General features: G+C 35.5%; 2 protein-coding genes across 2 annotated transcripts; both read left to right on the top strand.

The window, feature by feature from the left end:
• The first annotated feature begins 8581 nt into the window (after nucleotides 1-8581).
• Nucleotides 8582-23725, top strand: LOC110676562 (thyrostimulin alpha-2 subunit). Its single transcript, XM_021844960.1, has 2 exons — nucleotides 8582-8842; nucleotides 23222-23725. Exons 1-2 carry the CDS (start codon nucleotides 8752-8754, stop codon nucleotides 23491-23493), a joined length of 363 nt encoding a protein of 120 aa, XP_021700652.1. The 5' UTR covers nucleotides 8582-8751; the 3' UTR covers nucleotides 23494-23725.
• Nucleotides 23726-24716: 991 nt separating this feature from the next.
• Nucleotides 24717-25535, top strand: LOC5570904 (general odorant-binding protein 45-like). Its single transcript, XM_021839567.1, has one exon. It carries the CDS (start codon nucleotides 24717-24719, stop codon nucleotides 25533-25535), a length of 819 nt encoding a protein of 272 aa, XP_021695259.1.
• Nucleotides 25536-26020: the final 485 nt, after the last annotated feature.

The raw sequence follows: 26020 nt of genomic DNA, 5'->3' as shown, positions 1-26020 counted from the left end.
AGCAGTTTTCTCCTTTCATATCGACAAATCGAAGAAAATCAATTCACACAACTCTCTTATTTCTTAAATGAAACAGCTGTGTTTTACATCCTTTTTTTAATTTCTTTATTAGTATCATTCCAACATTCCATTAGTAATGGAGACATCCTAATTTGGTACAACAAATTTAAGATTTTATTAACATTTTGTTATCAACATATTCTGTGTTTGGATTTCGATCAGAATAAGCCAATCGAACCATATTCGGAGAGTGTAACAGTTCGCGAACTATAGCAGTTCGTGGCACATCGCATTCGGAGAGCCCTATGAATGTAAACATTCACTCTCTCGTTTGGTACGTGGAACGAGAGCGTTCAAGAGCAGCAACTCTCACAAACTGCAACAGTATCGAGCCATTCGGGTGATTTATGTTCTGCACAAAATTAGTAATAACTTTCATATTTTCTGATAATGCAGCCTTTAACAACCTAACTATAATCTATTGGACCATTGAACACCCCTTTGGTTGCAAACATAGCACAGAAAATAAAAAAAATATTCGCCTCTGTTTCTTGATCAGAATGAGTGTTGGTCAGCGAATATTACAAGTGTTGACACACAGTGATCGGGATCAAACAGTGGGTGGTGTGTGTATGTCTTGTTTTAGTTCATGGCTCGTTATCTTCAACGAACGGTGAATGTCACTGACACTTTAATGCTTCCAGTGGACGATTTGCCCTTTGAAGGAAGCACCACACTAGACAACGGACTAGCATGCAACGCCCAGTGGCACAGTCGAAATACTTTCCTGACGAAAAGTCTTCCGGACTGAAGCGGGAATCGAACCCACACTCCTCGACACAAGGCGGCTAAATGCTTGGTCACACTAACCGCCCGGCCATGAAGCCCACATTTGTGTTGAATGCAGGCGTATAAATGGGCTGAAATTATGGCTCGTGTGTCAATGATCGTTAAATTTTCCAAAGCCTGAACATAGGGGGAGATCCCCCAGTACCGGACACTTAAGCCACTAAATTCATAATACGAAAAATATAGATTTTATGGGCTCGTGTTACCCATTTATGATAAATATTTTCATTTTTATAGTGTACAAAAATAAATTTGAAAATATAAATATGAATTTTGACATTGTGTTTTGATGATGTATTTTAGTACCAAATTGATCGATCTTGAAAGGTGGCACCCAATACCGGACACGATCTGGAAATGCCTCGAATTCTGTAAATTTGAACATCATTAAATGTGTACACTATAGAAATAGTTTATAATTACCAATTCAATGCAATTGCAACATTTACAAGAATAATTTGAGTTTTTCTTAGTTTGCAAGATGCCTAACAAAAACCTCTTTCATATATGATGAAAAATAACACATTTTACGATGTTGTTATGAATGTTCATTCTTCTTAATTTTATTGCATGTTTGATACCATGGTCGACGGAACCCATGAAAAATGAAAGAATTTTGAGACACTGATGCAATAATTACAAAGATATCATATAACAAATCAAGCTGTCCGAAACTGAGCGACAGGAGGTGCTTAACCAAAATTGTAATTTGTCCATATTTACTTCAATTATGGTACACAATACATTCATACTATCAAATTAGGATAATGTTCGATCATGCTTCCCGGATCCAAAGTATTTTTTCATATTCAAAATAATTATTAAATAGGCTCAAAATTAAGAAGATACGTCAATTTTTTAAAGATTTTCAAACCTTTCTACTTTTTTAAAAAGGGATGCATATTTCGAGGATGTGTTATTCTACGCAAACATTAGTCTACATAATAGCTTTCTTTTCTACTAATACACCATCTTGATTGGACCATGATTTCTCAATGTTTCAACTTTGTCCGGTATTGGATGCTGTCCGGCACTGGGGGATCTCCCCCTATTACATTTCATTTGCCGTAGCAGTTCAGATTTTTTACAGGTGAGTTGATTTCACCTGCTTATAAGAGAAAAAAAAACATGTTTTCAATTTACTTAACCAAACTTAACCTAAATATATAACCCATTAATCGTGGCAATAGAAGATTGTAACGATTTTTGCCTGAAATTATTAATTATTTTATTTGACATTTGTTCCAATGTTGCAACATTGGATATTCTATTGGTACTTTACCAGGGAGGAAGCTTCAGAATCATTTTCAAAATTTTATTTTGAATCCTCTGCAGAGCTTTTTTCCTGGTATTACAACAGCTAGTCCATATTGGTACAGCATACAACATGGCTGGCCTGAAAATTTGTTTGAATATCAAAAGCTTGATTTTCTATTATTAAGGGGGTAGAGACATTTTACATATTTGTTACATTTGGCTTGAATGCCCTCAATGTGATTTTTGAAAGTTAAATTTTTATCTAGCATGAGCCATAGATATTTAACTTTATCTGGCCAATTTATTGGAACCCCTCTCATCGAGACAACATGTCAACTTGAAGGTTTCAAATAAAGAGTTTTAGTTTATGTGGGAATATCATTAGTTGAGATTTGGAAGCATTAGGAGAAATCTTCCATTTTTTCCAGTATGAAGAAAAAATATCCAATCTTTTTTGCAATCGACTACAGATGACACGCAGGCTTCGTCGTTTGGCGGAGAGGCCTGTGTCATCCACAAACAAGGATTGTTGACATCCCTGAGGTAACTTAGGTAAGTCAGATGTGAAAATATTGTATAATATTGGTCCCAAAATGCTGCCTTGAGGAACACCAGCTCTTACAGGAAGTCTTTCAGACCTGGAATTCTGATAATTAAACTGAAGTGTATAGGGGGGTCCGTAGCCTTGAGGTTACGCTTTCGCTTCATAAGCTGAAGGTCATGGATTCAATTCCCAGCCCCTCCAAAAAATAACCCGTCCAGCCACCAGAAGATGCCGCATGGAGGACCGTGCTTAGGGGAACACATCCATCCTCCGTCAGTATCAGATGGTGACTGAGACAAACTGACCCACTTCGCAGGCAGCTAGCCTCAAACGACTCAGGAACACGGCAAAACGAACCACCGCAAGAGCAATGGGCTGGCATATGGAAATCGATTGGACCAACAGCAGAGCACTCTCCTACCTGCTCGGTGTGAGAGCAAAAAAGAGCAGAAGAGAGTGAAAAGCAGATGTAAATATAGATAAGTTAAAAATAGAACTGTATCGGTAAGGAAGATATAGATAAACTGATTCCGGCACAGTAGTGGCCACAAGCACGGAGTGCCTTAAAAAAAAACTGAAGTGTACGATTTGACAGATTATTCTAACAGTGAATTATTTTAACAATGTATGTTGGAAAATAAAAGTTTTTTAATTTTACGATCAAGCCTTCATGCCAAACACTATCGAATGCTTTTTCTATATCTAGAAGAGCAAGACCATTAGAATAGCCTTCAGATTTGTTGGAACGGATCAAATTTGTTACACGTAAAAGTTGATGAGTGGTCGAATGTCCATGGTGGAATGCGAACTGTTCATTGGCAATAATTGAATTTTCACTGATGTGGACCATCATACTGTTCAAAATGACCTGTTGGAAGAGAGCAAACTAATTGGACGATAGCTAGAAGCTTCTGCAGGATTTTTGTCTGGTTTTAAAATTGGTGCAACCATAGCATTTTCCCATTTTCAAGAAAATATGCCAACTGAAAACATTTGTTAAAAATATCAACCAAGAATGATAAGCTATTTTCTGGAAGTTTCTTGGTGTGGATGTAAAAAATTCCATCATCGCCAGGAGCTTTCATATTTTTGATTTTTTTTAATAACAGTTCTCATTTCTTCCAAATCAGTCTCTCAGGAATTTTCGAAAACGTTCTCTTGATTGAGAATATTTTCAAAGTCCCGAGTTACTTGATTTTCTATTGGACTAGTAAGTCTAAAATTCAAATTGTGCGCGCTTTTAAACTGTAAGTTTTTGAGCTTTTTCACAATTAGTTCGTAATAGTTTGTTTTATTCTTTCAATGCCGGTATTGTCTTCTGAGGTTTTTTCAAAATTTTAGATAATTTCCAAAAGGGCTTAGGCACAGGGTCCAATTGAAAAAAATTATTTTTAAAATTTTTGTTTCTTAATTGTGAAAATCGTTTTTTTAATTTCTTTCTGCAAATTCTACCATATAATTTTCATAACAGGATCGCGAATGCGTTGAAATTGCGTTTTTGTGACGGATCAAGAGATTAAGATCATCGTCTATAATCTCGGTTTCAAATGCACATTTTGGAATTGCAATGCCCCTGGCTTCAACAATGGAATTTAAAGTTTCAAGAGCATTGTCAATATCAAGTTTTGTTTGTAAAGAAATGCTAACATCAAGATTAGAATCAATATATGTTTTATATATATTCCTGTCGGCTCGAAAATAATAGAAAGTAGAGCGGATAGGATTGAGAATCGCTTCATGGAATATTTGAAATGTAGAGTAAAGTGGGGCAAAAGTTCGAGTGGGGCAAGAGTTTCTTTTTAAGATTTCTAGCTCAATTCAAAACAAAACTAAGACATGTCATGGTGTTTCGAATGCTATTCATGTAAGAGATTTTCACTCCAAATACCATAAAAATCGATTGAGATTTGGAAAAGTTATGGTTATTTGTTGTTTTTTGACAAGAATATTGTAATATTTGGTCAAACTTTCGATGCATGGAACCAATTGAAGATAATATATTTTTCAATATTTTTTGTAGGGGCGTTTCTAGGTCTATCATAAGGATGCTTTGACGTGTATTAGTTTTTGCATGAATGCTTGGAAACAATTTTTGGCCCATAGCGGGGCAAAAGTTCAAATCTGCGGGGCAAAAGTTCGACCTAAGTATAAACATACGGAAAAAAAATAAATTGTCTTAAATCTAAATATTATCTTCAAATTTAACAAAATTTGCCTGATTGTGCGAAAAATTTCACAAAAAAAAATACATTTTCACTAGTTTTGCGAAAGACTGCTATTTTTGGGTGTATTACAATTAACCCTGTTTTGGGCATTTTTTGATGAAAATTTAGTGTGTATTTTTTGGCAAACATAAGTTTACGGCTGGTATGAAGTATGCCTGTCATAAAAGTATCAATATTTTGTGTTTTAGCCAACGAATTTTTGCCCCACACTAGATTCGAACTCTTGCCCCACCGGTGGGGCAAAAGTTCGTTTAAGACAATCAATTTTGAAACTGTTATAAATAAAAATGGGTAAATATTTTGACACAATTTATAGCCAATATGTTGAAGGTTCACTGTATGGTATTTGTTTTGTTTCATCTGCTATTGTTTGTTTGGAAACTTTGATGATACCACTAAGGTCGAACTTTTGCCCCACCTTACTCTAACAGGGACATGATCAGCATGAATGACCAGTTGGCTACAAAGGTGACTAGAGTCGGTTAAGACCAAATCAATCGTAGATGGGTTTCTATAAGAGGAAAAACATGTGGGGCTATCAGGGTATAAAATTGAGAAATATCCTGAAGAGCAAAGAGCACACATCAAATAAAATTCTGCCGTTGGAATTACTTTGTGAATTATTCCATGACCGATGTTTAGCATTAAAGTCACCAATAACAAAAAAAATTGAAAAAAAAGGAAATAACAATTAAATCCTGACAAATGGTCATATCATCAAAAATTTTGAAAATGTCTTAAGGTCAATTCCAGCATTAAGAGATAAAAACCGAATATTATAAATCAATGACGAAAAGGTCCAAAAACTTACTATGCAGTATGGAAGCGCGTCTAATTTCAATTTTGGTCTCGGGTTGCTCGGGTTTCGAAAGGATTCCCAATTAAGAAAACGTTATCATCAATTCTAGGGGTAGTGATTAAAAAAACATGAAAAATATTATATAAAAAATCAAAAAAAAAAACAAATGGGGCAATGAGGGAAGTTTTAAACATTCTTATAAAACAAATTCTATAAATATATTCAACAATTGTTTTCTATTGGAAATTGGAACATTTTCCTGGAAATAGATATAATGTGAAAGATGTACTAATTTTCATGCTAGAAAAAAACCTATGATACCTCTGGCTATCCTTCAACCAGCTCGCTTTCCTGTATCAGTAAACTATTAAAAAAAGTTATTTGAACAGAATGATAGATCACGTGAACGAAAATTTAATTTTAGCCAATTAATAGTTAACATTCCGCCAAGGACATTCGGGAACTGTTATGTGTAGGGGAGACTGGGTAGACTTAAACCCGGGGAAACTCCATCCCACCCTAGTTTTTGGAAATCTAAAACAGTTTTATTCTAAATAATTGTATACAATACTTTATCTATACGAAAGATAGTGTCAGAGCTAAAAGAGTGCGGTTTGTGAAGCTCGATCAAGCATGAGTTTTCTCGTAGCGTCGCCGGATTGGATTTTTTTTTTTCTCGGTTTTCGCGTTTTGCTGGGCAGTGCTTCGTGGAAGCCCAAGTATTCATGTTTTCATTTTATAAAGCTGACACTTTGTTTATGCTATATCTTTTTTATTTATTGATAAAATAGTAATTGGTTTTCTTTGCATCGTTCAACTATTATTCTACAATGTGATGAAAATATTAAGATTTTATTGAATGATTTTTTTCGACAAACTATAACGACGCATTTTTTTCATGATCAAATTGTATGTTAGCTACTAAAGTTAAAGCTTAAAAATCAATTTCAGTTATTTCGAAATTGAATGACGAAGGAACGAATTTCAGAACAGGTAAGATGGCTCATACAGTAGCGGGCTCTGCTGCCTCTTCTACGAATGATTGACGATCTGATCCTAAACCAAAATCACCAGTCTTTATCGGATCCGGACCGCACAACGGATATAAAATTAGATGCTATGGCTATCCTCACGCTATAGCATGAGGAATATTTGGTTGACGCCTCTCAAAACAATACTAAAAAGTGGTACTTTCCATCACCGAAAAGAGTTGTTTGTCTCGTAGGAAAAGCAGGCCATTCATTATGTGGTTTATCTTTTATGTTTTGTAATTTCTGATTGTAATAGGCTGTTTTTAATCACGCCAATTTGTCATGAAACGGCCGTACGTAACTGAAATCAGTCGCGTTATGATTATTACTCAACGCTTTTTTTTATTACGCAACTGTTTTGAGTTACGTAATCGATCATAACAGAACATTTTTCAAAAATTGTGAAATAATGGTGAATTTATCCAGATATTATTTCTGATACCCTTAAGCGATCTTCTGCTAAATTGCTAAAAATGTTGTACGCAACTTGTTGCAAAACACGATTTTCACTGCATTCTTCGTGATTATCCAACTCTGCAAGCCTCGTTAGACAGATGTACCACTCGTGCTGTAAAAATCATCATTATGCAACTTGTTGCGTAAACTACTATTACAACATACATTGTTAGAATAATTCAAATAATGGTTAGTTATCGAAACTCCAAAAATGATAGGCTGTATATTGCAAACAAGTTTGGATATTTATCCACGTCCTTGCTAAAATGGTGAATTCTCTACTCCCTTACAAAGGATAACATTCATTAGTATTTTGAGGAACAGCATCACTGCCCATAACTGCATATTTGTAGCATTTGACAAAAGTAGGCATTGAGTAAATGTAATACCAAGTGTGTATTTCATAAAAGTACGGAAAGAATTTAAAATTAAAAAAAAAATACCAATAACTCAAAAGCGGAGCTCATGTATAATCCCTATGTGACTTTTATGCGGTAACAATTACCAATCTGACAAAACAACTTGGTATTTTTTCAAATTTCAAAGAACAATCTCACAGATTTCAGCTAATTGATCAGAAGTGTTTATCATTTGATGAATCTCGGTATTAACTCGTTATTGACAGAAATGTTGAATGTGACATATATGCAGTTATGGGCAGATCAGAAGCTGCTCTCTTTTTTGTCAAAACCTGTTCTTATCATATAAGTTGAATCAAACATCCAATCACAATTTTCTATATTGTTAGGGATTCGTTCTTAAGTTTTAATATGTTACAAACGTGTGTGACCTGGCTAGGCTTATTTGCTCCATTCATTTTTGGATCCAAGCTACTTTCAATCTCTTTTGACGTAGGTACTTTCAAATAATCTACGTAAGTGTTTGATATGAATGATTTGACTCCCCTGAGGAAACCAATCAACCGTGACGTTGCCAAATTGCAATTCCCGGAAAATAAACAAACGCTACTTTTTGGATACACGTGTGGTCAATCCTACGTCTATAAGTTTTATCTTTAATTTATAATGGATTGTCCAGTACGCTCCATCTCAATGATGTTTCACCTTTCTTTATATAAATCGTAAAATCATGACCAACTCTCTACTACTCGTCTATGTTACGCAATGGAACACCAAAATTCGGAATAAACGCTTATCGCTAGAGCAAATTCCTTACAATGGAATAACTTGAAATATCTCTAGGATAACTGAATCCGAACAAGGGTGAGTGGCTCAAAAGCATCTTATCAAGAGCCTAGAGAGCAATTCCGTCATACGTTTTGAAAACGAATTAGGACATCATCGCTTCCTACGTCGTCCTTTCTTCAGCGGGAAGTGAGGCTGCGCATGTTCAACTTCCGTCCGGTCGGTGGCCAGTTATAAAAATCTTCAGAAAGCCGAGAAACATGGTCAGTGATTCACAGCTTCTTACCCAGAGTGGCAGTGGCCTTTCTTCGCGATTGTGTCGTGCTAAACTGTACCTATCTTTCATAATGGTGAATCGCACGTGTTGATTGATCGGGATTCGTTGATATTGCGACCGTTGGTGCGACGGTTCTTGGATTTATCGGAATAGTCTTGCATTTTGAGAATGGAGTGGCTACGATTTGCAACACTAGTTCTACTAGCTACGATGGCATGTGCACGCGAAACGTGGCAGAAACCAGGTTGCCACAAAGTAGGTTAGTGTTATAATAATTTGTCGGTGAAAGTTTGCAGCTTGAAATATTTTTTTTTTTCAATTATAATTTTCTGTGGTCAAAACATGGTTCAGTTATCAGTACGTGACTTTAACTTCTGAAAGTGAATCAAAGTAATAAACCTAACTATTTAAATGTTAAAGCAGACTACTGTGGGGATATAATGTCAGTTGAATGAGAAATAATGATTTTTATCTCATATTTTCAAAACTGCCTCAAAACATGAACGGAGGATTGATAGATCGATTAACTTTTAAATTAGAACTATAACGTAAAACATTTTGAAAGTTTTACTGAGAAAAATCTAAATATGTTTGAACTCCGTCTATAAATTGTTCGTTTCATGTTTTCAAAGCAAGAACTGATATACTGTTTCTAGAAAGCAGTTGACATTAACAGAATCTACAACGAAATTGTATTCGAGTTATGTGGTAAACTGCATGTCTCGGCAAAATTTAATAAAAAAGACATCGTTCCGTTTTGAAGTTAAGCCCTTAGGTGGCAAAAGTCCACACTATCTAAGAAAAACAGTAATATTATTCTGATCTTTTATTGACCATGATTATCAAGATTACAGAATACTCATTTGGATTATTTCACCGACCTCAGTAAAACTTTCCGCCGCGAAACCAACAGCTGAGAATTCGGTTATTTTCAATGCCAAACCTCGGTACTTATTTTACCGATATTTTGGCAATCCAATGTTTTTTGCCGAGATTTCGGTAAACGTTTTACCGAACATCGTCAAACTATTACCAAGATATCAGTTGTTGGATTCTCTGGGAATCCGTTTAAGTATGGGGAAGTGCCACATTAGGTACATATCTGGAACCATATCAATATAGGCATCAAACTTCATGATTTTCAAAGGTTATGCTATTGATGTATTTCCGGGCATGTTTTAAATTGGTCACATTCTCGGGGCACCTGGAACATACTATAGAGTGGTCATGGCAACCGGTGGTGCTGGAAATGCTTCGAAAGCATAACCTTTGAAAATCATGAAATTTGATGCCTATATCGATATGGTTCCAGACATGTACCTAATTGGCCACTTTCCCCAGGGCATCTGGAACCTACTATAGTGTGGTCTGTGCATCTAATGGTTCTGAATATGCTGCTGGAAACTTAATTTTGATGGTTTATACCCATTTGGATATAGCTCCGGATAAAATTTACATCATTTAAAATACAAAATGAATTTTTCCGGAACCAATTTTACGTATATGGTCATATTTCTGAAGATTTCGAATAGATCTTGATGTGTCCGGCGGCATTCAACTTCCTATTAGTTTTAGTTTCTACGAAAATTGTAAAAATCTATCCAACTTTATACCGCACAAAAATACAAGTGGCAAAAAAAAGACATTTCGACATGACCTCGGAAAATCCGGAACATCTCCGGTGTCCAGTGGCCAATATGGATGGTCAAGCAAGATCCTGAAACTAGACCAAATTTGCTGTCGACTGCTTCCGGATGCATCCAATTTCATCCATTTTTCATGAAGTTATAAGCATTTTAATTTAAGCAAAATTTTGCCTATCTTAATCATTTTGCCTATCTCCTGTAGGTATAAATAATTACAAAACACCTACAATTTTCCGTTTTTAATTAAATTAAAAAACCTCATGGATACTTATTTTTGACTTTGAACAACCCTCTGAAGCCATTTCAAAAATGGCTGAAATCATACTGCCATTTCAAGACCGCTTTAAAAAGTAAATTTTCATTTTTGGACGATTTTTCACTTTCAATTTGTTGATGGCAAAACATTTTCAGAAGTCTCTTACCGTTTTGATTCATATTACGGACACTTTAGGCCTCAGTGAAGTATAACTCATCAGAAAACATATAAAATATATCATTCTGTACAATTCCTCCGTGTTATCAACGCTTTAAAACACTTAACTTTCGAATGGTGGGTGAAGATTTCGATTCCACAACAGGAATAATTTTTAATAAATGGAAATGTGTGGCCTTTTCATGATTCTTATTCCGAACGTCTCTTCACTTTTGCCTCATATTCCGGACACTTTGATTCGAAATCCGGACAGCTCATGAAAATCATGGTTAGAAAGGTCAAATCATCAATTGAAATCGACAAACCATTAAATAGACGTCTGAGGCAATTGAGTATTATAAATTTGTATGGATATCTATGGAAAATGATTATTAAAATAAACATGGAAAGTGAGAACTTTTGAGTGGAAAAAATTGAAACATTTCGTGTGAAATGTTTCCCATACAAAGTTGAGTGTCCGGAATTTGAAGCTGTCCGTAATATGAATCCAAACGGTATATGTTTTGCTAAAATTGCGTTTTTTCTAAGCAACTTTGTTTTACAAAACTTGTGCTTGGTTAGAAGGAAAATGGTAAAACACAAATTATTATATTTAGGTTAAGAAATGTATAAATTCACAAAATATGTTGCTTATCCTAAGGTATAGAGATTTGACTTAACCTTAAATTCAATTAAAAATACCTGATAAGCCATAACTTCGTAATGTTGCCTTATGTGGAGAGAGTAAAACAAGTGTTTTTTTATTTCGAATTGAACCATTTTGTCAAGTGTTCTCTAACAAATTTAAAATTAAACTTTGTATGAAAATCTATGGGAAACATTTTAGATAATATGTACCTTAACTAATCACGACGAAAGATTTAAAAAATAAATTGATTACTAGTTACCGTTTTGATTCATATTACGGACACTTAAGGACTGAGCATAGTATAACCATTCGAAAAGCATATAAATTGAAACATAATATATGATACCTCTGCGTTATCATGCTTTCAAAACACTAATCTTTCGGGTGGCGGTCGAAGATTCGGATTTCACAGCTTGGATTACCTGAAATAAATTGAAATTAGTGATCTTTCAATAATTCTTATTCCGGATGCAACCTCACCTCTGTTTCATATTGCGGACACTTTGTTTCGAATTCGGGACAGCCCACGAAAAGCAAAACTAAAATGGTTAAATTATAAATTAAACATTCTCATCCGTTAGAGCAACGTCAAAACTTATCGCGAATTATAAAATTTCATGGATTGCTATGGTAAATTCATATTAAAACGTGGCTGAAAGTTGTGAACTTTTGAACGGGAAATTTTGAAACATTTCGTGTGAAACCTTTCCCATACAAAGTAGAGTGTCCGGAATTTGAATTTGAAGCTGTCCGGAATTTGAATCAGAATGGTATTTTTGAACAAACCAAAAAAAGTATGGTCTGTGCTGACTACATTAGATTTGATTTTCTAAAATTCAAATTCTCAATGTAACAGGTAATTGATCAAAAATATCACAGGAAGCTTTTAGAATACTCCAAATAAATTTGTTTGAAAATACTTCGGAATAGCTCTATCATCGTTTAAAATGGGCAAACATTGAAAAGTTCGCAGCAAAAAAAAAAAATAAAAAACACAAAAATATGTGTATTTATTTATAGGAAAATGTCATTTTGAATTAAACAAACTGCTGAGGATCCCGCTAAATATCGCAATTATTTGTGCATATATTAAACTCTACAAGATATGTAGCCTGATAAATCAAAATCTGGACTCTGAGAATATTCGATAATTAGAGGCAAAACTAAATGTTAAAATGTTTATTACAGTCATCTCTCCCTTACTCGATATTGAAGGGACCATCGCGTTAGGGAGGTAACGAGTTACAGAATACAAAACCAATAAAACTGCGATCCAAGGGACCATCGAGTTAGCCATGAAATCAAACTTTTACTATGGTTCTCTAACTCGATATCGAGATACGGAATATCGAGTAAGAGAGAGAGTTAACTGTATTAATTAATACTTTTACTACGAAAACAGCTGATCATTTTACATTCATTTATAATCTAGTTACCATTGCCAAATAATGAAAAATAACAAAAACAAACAAGTTGCTCCTGTTGAACGTCTTTTCGTCGCGGTACAAGTGATTTTGATGATAGAATTGACAAGCGCACCCTCAACGATTATCAGCTAAAATGTGTGAAAAATGTATTATATATGTATTGATTGCAACACAATTGATCATAACGTTGTTGTTAAATAGTTTAGTGACACCACATCGCATAAATACACGTTTGAAATAGTGAAAACAGGCTGTGCAGGATTGAAGCCAAGTGTTTTAAATCCAGACGTTGAATTGAAAATGTACATTTTGATGGCGTTATAATATATTTCCCAAGTTCAACTGAACGAATATTTTGAACATTGTCGAAAAATGTTAAATAAGAGTGCAGAACAATGAGGTACATCGTTTCATGCAGAAAAAAATACGTAATTAGTTATAATTGTGGTTCGAACAGCAGGGATTTAAATTCAGGTAACGAATAACAAATTTTGCATACATTTGTATGTTTAAACCATTACAAAACATTGGTTTCCCTCAAATAAGTTAAAATAGTGATATATCGAGTGTAGTTTAAAAGTTTAACACAGTTTAATTTGATAATTCTATGATAAAACATAGCTGTCCGGATTTTGATTCAAATGTGTCCGGATTTATCGACATGCTTAGCTCAGGTATCCGGATTTAAAGACAAGGAATGCTTAATTATTTTTACTATTTCTATAGCAAAATCTCAAATTTCTTCGAAAAATTAATCATGTTTACAAAGATTTAATTATGGAACTGTTCGTTATGTAAAAGACTTTCCGGAAGTGTCTATTACATAACCTGGGGCCCAGATAGCCGTAGCGGTAAACGCGCACCTATTCAGTAAGACCAAGCTGAGGGTCGTGGGTTCGAATCCCACCGGTCGTGGATCTTTTCGGGTTGGAAATGTTCTCGACTTCCCAGGGCATAGAGTATCTTCGTACCTGCCACACGATATACGCATGCAAAAATGGTCATTGGCACAGTAAGCTCTCGGTTAATAACTGTGGAAGTGCTCATTAGAACACTATGCTGAGAAGCAGGCTCTGTCCCAGTGGGGAAGTAATTCCAGAAAGAAGAAGAAGACTTTCCGGAAGAAATGTATTCAAAATGGACTGTAAACATTTGTTCCGTCTTAAGTGTCCGGAAATTGATGCATCACGGTACACTTCAATTCGATGTGAAAAAAATTATAAAATCGTTCATAAATCTTCTAAATGAAGAGTTAGCGCTTCAGTGTCCTCGGCAAAAATTTGCATTCTCACAGCACCTTGACATTGTAAAAATGTTGAAATTCAAATTTAAAAGCTATGGAGAAAAAAATATTTTTAAGGGGGTACCCATAAATTTTACCCCTACCTTCGGCAGTGTAAGAGATAGAGCTTTGCAGTCTTCGACAAGCTTTCATAAAATTATGTCGTCTACACTACTTTCTTAGACAGTTTTCAATTTTGACAATATGTAAATAAAAAAGTTGAGCTAATTTTTTTCTCAGTGTATATCACCTGAAGTCATTTTTTCAGTACTCTACAAATTATGAAACTTTGTACAACATGTCGAAACGCTAAACCCAATAGTTTCAGCACAAGCACACATGTCCCACATTTTTTAATTTCGTCCCACTGTGCACCGGAGGGGCAAAAGTTCGGTCAAGACAATCAATTTTAAAACTGTTGTGACTAAATATGGGTAAATATTTTGACATAAGTTTATTTAGCAAAGTTGTAGCCAATATGTTGAAGGTGCCCTGTGAGGTAATTTTTTTTTTCAACTGTTCTAGTTTTTCTGAAATATTGATTATTAAACTAAGGTCGAATGTTTGCCCCACCTTATTCTAAATCTCCTAATTTTTTTCGAATCCAACGAAAATACCTTTAACATGCAGTGTCTTACTAAACTCTCTACTTTCGAATCCATTTTTTTTTAACCAATTAACAGAGATTATGCCATTTATTTTAGTACAGTGGTTCCTAACTTTTTCTGAGTATGTCCAACCACTACTCTGGGATCGCACCTCTATGGAATAGGGCTCTCAGTAACCGTTGTGGTTGTGGTGCATGATACAGAAACATCAATCATGTGGTGTGGTACTGTTCCAAATATGGCAATGCCAGATCCCATTTATGTGAATCCCGTGGGAAACTAAGTAAAGAAGACATTAGAGATGTTCTGGGTAGGCTGGTCCTCGAATTTATTATGCTAATTTACAAGCTGTTGAAGCAAATTGATGTCCATGTTTGGTTTCCTACTTTGGTTGTTCTGTCTACCTCGCTCTCCCTTTGGTTTTCGTCTGTCCACCTTGTCTTTTCGGAATATGTCTGTTTGTACCGTTACAGATTGACCTGCAGCAACAACGCGCATCCCCTCATCCCCTTGTGCCACCTAATGGCGAGCATCCCCTATCCTTTTCCAAAAATTATTGTACTCCCTAACCTTGACAAAACAAGTTTTATGGTTCCTCAAAACTAACATAAAACAATAAGTAGCGAATGTGATTTTATAAAAAATAATAATAATGAATTCGGCTCCGTTATGCCTAATGAGGCTTGAGCCTGAGAAATAAATGATTGAGTGAAAAAAACCTTTACTGAGTTGAGGACCCCTTTGAGGTTAGTCTTGAAGAGTATTTAAAATAAAACTATCAATTAGTCAAAATAAAGAATTCATCTGAATTGTTAGGTCATAGTGCAAACATAGACTTCTATATTTTAACATTGCATGACATTTGATTGCATGTTTAATAAGTGGTGTTTATTATATATTCTAGGGGCGAGACCTTGCAAAAACGCACAATTGCAAACAAAATCGACGTAGTTCACTCAAATGTGACGTATTCATGTGAAAAAACAAACAATTTGAACGAAACATATTGCATTTGGTTCTGTTTTGGAGAGCTTCGTGCCCCCAACTAGGTCACAAATTGGCGCGTATAATTATAGTCGTGTGTTTCCTTCAAAGATCTTGAACGCATTCAATGAGAAAATTCGCAATGAAGTTGTGAAAGCTATTCCGGAAATTAATAGAAAAATGCCTCGAAAATCCAAAACAAAAAATCAACGAAAGATCTTTCGACAAATATCTATTTAGAATTGCTCAAAACAAGTACCATTAGAGCAGAACACCATATATCTTGGCTATGCTTCGTAGAAATATTTCCAGAAAAACGAACAAAACCATGCCAAAACCATATCCAAAAACCATCAGGATCATCAATTAAGGATCTCTAATCAAGTTATAGTAAAATATTGTACTAAGCATCCATGGAGGTTTTTCAAAGCATTCTTCTCTAATTACGAACTCTCTAAAAAAAGCTTACATTTGCCTAGTATTTTGTATTCTCTCTTACGATAGCTCCGAAATATATTTATCAACGCATTTGTAGTGCAATGATTAGAATGGAAGCATTCATAATCCATACAGAAAGTAAATGTCATCCATGGAACTACCCAAGATTTAAAAAAAATCACCAACACTCCACTTAGAATTTTGAAGAAATACAAAGAGAACAGCGCAGCTTAAAAAAACACAATGTGCACCTATTATTACCAGATCTGCATCGAGTATCTTTGGAACGGCATTGAGCGAGAAGTTAATGTAAATTTCAGTTAGATCAAATATGGCAATTATCAATATTCGATAAGTTAACAGCTATCATTTATAATTTATTCAATTTTCATCAAAATTAACACTTTTTGTTGCAATGGCTTAGCGGACCTATTGAGAGTTCGTCGCGGCCCCGTGCTCATTGAGTACTAAGCTGAAAAGCAGGCTCTGTCTCAGTGCGGTCGTAATGCCAAAAAGAAGAAGAAGAGCCGACATTCATCGAATTTTTAGTAAAATTCTAATTTATAGACTTTTCAGTTCCCAAATTACTATGGGATGGAGCCAGGGTACTCGTGATAACTCCAAGTTAATGGTTACATTTTTTGGAAGCAATTTTATATGCCTTATTTTTTGTCATAGTTCATTAATAATTAAATACGGAGGACTATATGAAATTCTCTTAGAAATTTGCTCCTTTGTTTATAGACAACTTGGATTAACAATGTCTCAAAGTTTTCGTGAGCCAAGTCATAATCACAGTTACTTCATACCTCAATCACGATTCTTTGGAATAAACAGATTCAGTTAAAATATGTTTAAGTCGTAATTTGACATGGCGTACCCCAATGTTGACGTTTCAAACGCATTTAAGCAACAGATAAAAATCATTTCCAGACCAAAAATGTAAGAGGTTGTTTCCAAGATACGACCGTTAAGTTGACGTTGGATAACGTTAGCCTCTTCTATTTCCTGGCTTGAGACCGTCACAAATTTATGAAACATTTCTACTGCTAAAAATCCAATTAATTTTCACACTATTTGCTGCATGTCAATTCTGATTTATTATAGACATTGTGTGTTATTATTTTGTGTTAATACAAAATAATCACTTTACATGTATTCAGAAGCTTAGGCGATTATATTGAAGAATTGATTTTTAAGTGTAAACTTCATCATTGCTAATTTGGTGCGATTAATTCAAAATAACTCTTTTCCATTGATTTTGTGGCCCTGAAAAGGGCCGTTTGGTTTGTTTGTTGGTTCGTTAACACTTCAACACCGATAGAACCGGTCGATGGAAGAGAAGCCTAAGCGGTAAATCTTGCTCTACAAACAAATATTCCGGGTGAACGTTAGGTCCACGCATGATCCACTAAGATTGGTTGCTTTAGTGGGATCCAAAGCCAGTTTGAGGTTGAGGTACTTCTCCATAAAGTCCGCAAACTCCATGTTATCTTTGCTCATATCGATGTTGAAGTTGCCTGTCACGATGATTGACATAGTCTCCTTTTGACACTTGAACAAGTTCCGCGCCATGAAGAATTTCTTCTGCTTCTTCGTTGTATCTGTTAAAAAAAAACTGAACTACAAAAAAACAAGGCTATTCCGCTCTACAACGCAGGCTACTGACTGATATCGCTACCAGTCAGCTCCTCACTTTTATTTCATGTCTGGGTATACATATTCATGTTTACAATCTATTTCAACTACCTCTACAATTCTTACCCAAGACATCTCCGCTGCAGGGTGTGTGATGTACCTGCACTCTTACAGTATCCGGGGAAATGTAGAGACAAACCAGTAGTGCCCGACAATTCATTGTAGTGATCTCGGCAGCGCAGATGTCACCATAATCATCTGACAAGCCCAGCTCTACATTATAACTGGTGCAGAGTTTGCGGATCGTGTGCGGCACAGCCATCGTTGTTGCAGAGTTGTATAGCGACATCTGCAACTCTAACGTTATTACGCTTTGCAGTTGTGATACAGGTGAATCCATTCAATACCGTGTGGCTTTGAGCACCATCCCATGCCAAGATACCCACCATCATCAACACATGATCGGCAGAGATATCGGATGAGTGTTCCAAGAGGTTTTGAACGTTTAAGCTGATCAATCTGCAAGCAGACTTGCAGCGTTCGATGGATTCAACGATTTCCAGGATGTCAAAGACCTCAGAGGGGCACGGTTCCTTCACTAAGGCAAAAATACTATGAATATTCATCATTTCCCCTTATGTTTATTTGCAACAAGAAATCGGTAAGTGTTTCATTGATTCACCTTATGAATTAATCTGAATCACGCCAGTGTGGTGTCTTGCTGATTTCATAAAACAGCATTATGAACATTGAAATAAAAATGATGAATTTCTTATATCAGCAATATAAACTACATTGCTTTTTATGACACAAATTATTATTTCATTATTAGTTTTTACATTCAGTTGACAATACATTTTATTCAGAGTATTTACAGAAATGTCAATGCTTTCACCTACTCATTATTAGGTAACATTTATTTGGATGTTGAGCAAACGTGTGTTTGTTTGTTTTATTAACGACCCTTTAATCGTTTCCGATCATTCGGGTCAGAGAGTAATTCATTAAATACAATACATTTTATATTTTCCCCTTCCTTTCTAACCAAGCGATCCAAACGTGTGGAAATTGAATCTCCAACTATTTTACCGTGTTGCGAGCATCACAATAAAACGCAGCAAAGTAGTATTGCACATCGAGCTCCTATTTTATGTTGGTCAAGCCTAATGCAAAAAAGATATTGAACAAATTGGCAATGGCATTACTCGTACACAATATTTTGATGACGTCAACTCGACCATTACTCTCCGTTTATTAAAATCTACATTTCCATTTTCTTTTTCCAATTATTTGAATCCCCGCGATTGTACATTACCGAACTTCCTTCCTGGACTTCTGAAAAATTTGACGCAATATGTTGGATCTCAACGATGGCGGTGATTTCGTGCTACAAATTTTCATAATAACAACCTTATGAGTATTTCACATTAGTGACAGCTATGTGAATTGTAAGGCGGCCTAATTAAATTGATATATGGTAATGATGTGAAACATACTTCGCACTTACGGTTTTCATCGAACTAATATGAAATCCATAATAGCCTTATGAAATATGGTATCACTAAGAAAATGATTCCTGACGGCAATGGAAATCATTAGGCGTGCAATGAAATTTATAAAAGTTCAATATATTTAATAATTTTCCCAATTATGGCTATCATTTCAACGGTATTAGCCTTCTGAAATAGGTTTTTATAGATTTTTCAATGCTTCATAAGGGAAAATTTATGAAATTCGTTAATTAATTTGCCTGAGTGTTCTCCCAAACTTCGGACATGATTGTTCACAAGTACAGAATGCAGTACAGAAGCCACTTGAATTTTAGATGTTGGTTCATTAATTAGCTGGATATGTTGATTTGATGTCTGTGTTAGGGAAACCGATGGTATAAAGAGTATAAAACTTTTCCAACCCTGTGTATTTTGTCAATTCTCACAAGCCGAAATTTGACGTTCTTTTATTTAAATTGAGTGCATATATAGATTTAGCCACAAGTACCTATTTTCAATTTTACCAAAACCATTCTCCACGTCGAAGAGGAGGATTAAAGTGATATTTGTGATACATATAATAGGAAATATCGTTTACGCTAACTCTTTATCAAAATGTTGGTGGCCTTGAAAAAGGCCGTTTGTTGTGAAAGATGATGTTGACGGTGTGACCGAAGGAAGGTCGAGGCCCATAGGTGTAAAATTCTCATTATTCTCTTTCAAGATGAAATTGTCGTCCTGATAAGGACGGTTGGTGGTAGTCACAATCGATCGAACTGGGTTTTCATTCCATTCTTAGACAGAAACACACCAAAAGATTACCGAAGACGATTGAATTAAAATGCGGTCGTGCGAGTGCGTGTGAAGTGGAATTTGATTGGCTTCGACTGAACACGAGAAGAAGACCGACAGAGGCGTTTCCCTTTGAATGACGAAAGTGGTTAAGATATCGCGCAATGATGTCTGTGTCAGGAGTACACAAGAAAAATGTACTTTTCTATGAAAAATAAGACATGCTTCGATATTTCTCAATTTTTCAATAGTCATGAGAATCAAAAGTTTTCATTGTTGGAGTAGATTCGTAGAAAGATTTCCAATCGATTGGTGCAAGAATCTTGAAAATCTATCCGGGCGTTAGTAAGTTATTAACAGTCAAAATCTAACCACTTTTCGTGACGCGAGCGATTTTTCGTTTTTCGAAATTGTACCCCAGTATGTTGCCGTAAGACGTTATCCAACGTCAAAAACAGATTCTAAATAGGGTCGATGTACCAATAGCCGCATAGCTAAGAACAAAAATTCGTATAAAATCGAAAAATAATGCTAGCGTCATTATTTTTACATCATCTGAAAGCTTTTTATCTTGGTTTTGTGGGAAAAATATAAAACCTACGAAAACTCAAATGTTTGTATTTATTATCGCATGTGCCACTATAGGAATACATGTGCCTATAGTAGCACTGTTTCTAATTTCTGTTCCTATAGTAGCACTAGCATCACGGCGTCGGCAAAATACTTATCAAAACCTTATTTTTACAAAACTTTTATATTTTTCCTACAAAGTGTGGATCTTAAGCTTTCGTTTGATGTAAAAAAAGTTATTAATTCATCAATTATTTCGTATAATAAAAAATAGTTTCTCTCAGTAGTGCTACTATAGGAACAATAGGTTTACTATAGGCGCAAGGGAGCTCAAATTTTAAGCAAAAATATTTTTTTCGATCATTTTTTGAGCAAAATCAAGATGTAAATCAATGGTACTTAGATAAATAGGTCCTAACCTTCATGTCAAAAAATGTTTTGAAAAGATTTATAGCAAAACGGCCGTGAAAAGTCACTAGTGCGACTATAGGGGACTGTCCACTAAGGGAACACCGACCCTATGACCTCTGTACGTGCCATAAATTCTTTTGTTCTCATGACTTTTACTGTGCGCCGTGTGTTGGTGCTGTCTCGCTCTCTCTCACGGGCAACTTGAAAACAGGGCGCACAGTAAAAGTCACACGTTTTATAGCATGCACAGGCTCATATGAGGCAAATCAAATAACAGGGTGTTATATGTATTTTGGACAGAGCTTTACTCGTATATGATTTGGCCACTTCCATTTGATTTTTCCGCAAATGGCCAAATTATATACGCGTAACAGTCTGCCCAAAATACTTTGATTAAACTAAATAAACTTTATAAGTAATACGGTTTCTTTTTCCATATAACAACAACCCGATACATATGTTTATTTTTTACATTTCATATTGGTTAAGATACCCCGGGGCAAGTGAGAATCCGGGGTAAGTGGGGCGTATCGTCATAGCTCACTTAGGAAAAGTTTTTCATGGGGGTATTCCAGTGTTGTGAAAAACTCAATTTCTCACAACTCACGCTTGAGATTTTTCATGCGTGAGTTGTTAATCATGCAACTCAGCAGTCAAAAAATCATGGATGAGTTGGCTCACCTTTTTAACTCATTGTCTCGTATTTCCACAGTTTACTCACACACGGCAATATTTTCTTGTTAGTCTGGTAAAATTATGTTAATCCTTTCTAACGTAAACAACAACATTCGGGTTTCACGAGTTTTTGCCGGGTTTTGCGACCAAATCATTTTTTACGGTTTGAGTTGATTGAGTTGATTTTGCATCAAAATCTCAAGCGTGAGATTTGCGGATCAGATCTCTAATGAGTTTGCTCTCACCGGAGAGCGTATTGATTGAGATTTTGAGTGTGAGTCTATCAACACTGGGGTATTCTTCTAGAAAGTTGAAGATACAATGACAAGGAATATATTTAGTACTAAACATATTGTTATTTTTATTACCATGTGGTTCATGTAACAGTTGTCAGTTCAGCGCCATTTCCAACTTGCATGATACATTGTGACACGTTTCACGTCTTGCACTGACTCGCAAAAAATAAATGTGTTATAAAACGAATTTCCATCAGTAAGCTACAATTTTAAGTATTATTACAAGCTGCCAACGATAAACCAATATTTTGTTTTCATTTCATATGAAATTTTCGATGGTCTGTCTTACAGCAAAATATCTTTGTACCCGGGGTAAGTGGGACCTATCAAAACAAAAACCAGAATCAAAAGTTTTCGTATACGTTTTATACAATTTTCTAGAGAGAAGCACTAAAACATTCAAACAAATGATTTTTATCAAAAAAGATCAATCTCAAATTACGTAATTGCATAATAGGGAAAATAAAGGTGTAATTATTCTTAATTTTTTTTATTTATTTTTTATTTATGAAATACGACTTCAAAATTGAACAAACACAAAGATGAAATTTGAAATGCATGATGGTAACGATTATTTTTCTACTTCATTTGAACTTTATTTGTTATTTCTACTAAATTAAGTAGTGATGGAAAACAATTCCACCCCATTAAGTGGTTCTCTGCCATGCATATAAATAATAACAAAACATATTTATAATTTCGTCAATTATTGATTGTTTATGTACTACAGTTTAATTAACAACTTATAAATGATATATTTTAAACATGTTTAATTCCTCTTTACGCCTTTATTGAGGAATTTTCAGTTAATATTAAATGTGAGGTAACATACTATTAAATAAAGGTTTTCTTCCTGAAACGTTACGTATTTTATGGTTGATCCCTTACGTACATCAAATAAGTACTTAAAATTAAAAATCTATGATTTATCAATCCTATTACTGTAATGATTGACTTACTGATGTGGATTGACACATGAAACTGGATGTGTCCCACTTGCCCCGCTTAGCGAGGTAACTGCGTCCAATGGCTGATTTTAAAACTTTCTTCCAAGGTTTTCACAATTTTGAAATTATTCGATCAGTTTCATGCACACACCAGCAAATATGTTGCCAAAATGTGATTGTGTTGTTGGATTTGAAAAATATTGACATTTGAAAATTTTATTGAACAATTTGTTTGAACTATCGTTTTTTTCGTTCCCACTTGCCCCGCGGTACCTTATACTGTTGTTGGTGTTAATATATTCGAAATTAAGCATTTCAACAGTGAAACAAGTGTTATTAATAACTACACTTTTTTCCCATTGCTTCCTTTCAGGACACACGCGCAAAATAAGCATTCCGGACTGCGTCGAGTTTTCGATAACGACCAATGCCTGCCGTGGATTTTGCGAATCGTTTGCCGTTCCGTCGGATCCGTTTGCCGTGGGGCAGCACAAACCGAGCCAACCGGTGACCTCGGTCGGGCAGTGCTGCAACATCATGGAAACGGAAGACGTTAAGGTGCGGGTGCTTTGCGTCAACGGCATCCGCAATTTGACTTTCAAATCGGCAACCAACTGCTCGTGTTACCACTGTAAAAAGGACTGACGGTTAATTGACGCGTAGGATAGAGCAAACGGCGGAACGTGGGCAAAGTGATGATGACTGTTATTCCGATAGTGTTGTAATTGAAAAATTATTTACCTCTGAGCCACCCTTATGCATTAAAGTGATGACAATGTGTAGAAAGTGAAGTTTTCCCGAAGGGATACTTGAAATAACTGTATATTCATGTACATTAACAGATGAAATAAAACTTTACATATATTTTCACACACAATCGTCGCTGGTTTTAATGAAAATCAAGAGTGTACACGGTAGGAACATCTTTTTATCTAGGGTAGGTGTACCAGTTATGGCCATAGTGGTTCCATATTTCGCCATACGTGATAATCTGAATGTCTTCACATTTTGAAAAGTTTTGTGTGTTTTACTAGTAAGATATAGGATATATCTTTATGTTGAAACATTCAAGAGATTAAAAATGTGAAAGTCATCGAAATTTCACATATGGCCAAATAGGGAACCACTATGGCCATAACTTGTACACTTTCCCTAGTTAGAGAAAATCAAACACTCTTTCTCATGCCAGCGTTTTGTGAAGCAGAACTCGAATAAGTTTGTTCTCGCGGGAATACTTGATGATTTAGATTTGCTTCATTAAATTAAATTCTTTTCATTAAACTCTTTTTAAAAAGTTCAACTCTAGAAGTCTATGAAGGTCGCCTCGTTTATGTCTTCTTTTCGTTTTTATATTGCTCACAACAGTAGAACAAGTGGGGCAAAAATTCGTTTAAAACAATTAATTGATATCAGTGCTCTATTAATGATAAATAGAATAGTGTGAGGCAATGATCAATTTCACCCTATCGATCAAATTCACCCGAATGTACGGTACGTTAAAGTAATTAACTCCGTTGGGAAACCACCAGAACTCAGAAATGTGAAGTATAAGTTATGAGAATTTGAGCTTTTGCTGCTGCTAAAAGCAGCGCAGTCGATTTTTTTTTTTCATTTGAGCGGGTTTCATGTTAAAAATTTGTTCCCAAAATTTTGCTTCTGAAGGGCTTTAACCTGAATCTGTAGTTATTTAATTCTCGGCGGTTCATCATATAAAGGCGGTTCATCATATAAATACCGCTGCAGTTACGAGAAATGTTGTCTAAATATTACGTAGCCGTCGTTATTTAGGCACGAGCATATAAAAACACGCGCGTTTTATTTTTGTTATAAAACGGGGTCGCAAACCTCACTCTTTAAACTCAGTAACAATGAACTTCGATTTAACACTATTCAGCATAGTCGTCTTACTCGCGATATCAACCGCCAATGCGACCAGATCGCCTTCGTTGAAAACCATCGACCAAGCAGTCAAAGAATGTGGAACACTTTGGAATGTCTCTCCGGATTACTTTGAAGATTTTGTCCGCACAGGAACTGGGAATTCGACCCAGCTGAAAGAGCTGGTCAGGTGTGCAAGCATATGGTGTCGATGGTGTAACGTTTCGGCACATGATGTGGTCTACGAAGTGCTGCAGAACTACTTCAATCCCAGTCCAGATGACCCGTGTTTCCTCAATCGTACGGAGAGATGTATGAAAGCTTCGCTGAAGGACTTGCCGTACACTGAGGTGTTGGAACGGGCTTTCGTCAGTTTCCTGTGCTACTACCAGCAGTATGGGAACTTGAATCGCTCTGTCCAATTTATCCCTTATATGCTGCCTCAAGAACAGCAGGTAGCACTCGATACGTTAGTCATTCATAGCGTGCCACTGGAAACGCTGAGAAACTTCAACGATGGCGTTTTCAAGGAAGGAACCTTTGAGTTTCTACTGAGAACATTGCTGGTGAGACTTAACTTGTACAGCGATCGCGCGGGTCCAGACGTGAAGCGATTATACAATCAGGATGGAAACGAAAGCTATCTTACACCAGAAACTGCGGCTTGCATTGCAGAAGCTAGGAAAAACTGCCCTAGCGATAGGTGTAAATTAGTGTCAAATACGCTCAAGAACTGTTTACCCCAAGTGTATGATGATGCGGTGAGCCTGATAAAGGATGCAGCCAGGATGATATTGCAACGAAGTTAATGTGCAATTTCACTACGAGAAATTAGCAAGGCTGATAGTTCATGTCATAACCATTTCCTCTATCCTTTTAAATATTTGTTTAATTTAATTTTCTTTTCCGTTGTATTATATTCCTAAAGATGATTTCTAATATTCGCTTCTATTCTTCTGGACTAGCCGTAGAAAGCTGGAATGAATATAAAGTTACTGAAAAAATATTGTTCTACGGACATGAAACCTTGTCAATTTCTTAATAATAAACGTGTATTTATTTCAAATATATCTTCTTGTTATAATAAGTTGTTCCGAAATTTTACTCTAATCTCTCCACCTGAAAGAAAAACTTGCGTGGTAAAGCTCTATAAATGTAAAAATTTGTAACGCAACGTTAATTTATTTAACAACGTTGCCTATGATCCCCAACAAATCTCAATTGAAAACATTTACAGTTGAGGTTTCATTGCTAGTAACGGACCCCTCTAAGTAGCTGAAATTAATTCTCGATT

Source organism: Aedes aegypti, chromosome 2, assembly GCF_002204515.2.
Source record: "Aedes aegypti strain LVP_AGWG chromosome 2, AaegL5.0 Primary Assembly, whole genome shotgun sequence".
Taxonomy (NCBI): domain Eukaryota; kingdom Metazoa; phylum Arthropoda; class Insecta; order Diptera; family Culicidae; genus Aedes; species Aedes aegypti.
Note: the sequence above shows the minus strand (reverse complement) of the source record. Positions and strands in the feature narration are given on the sequence as shown.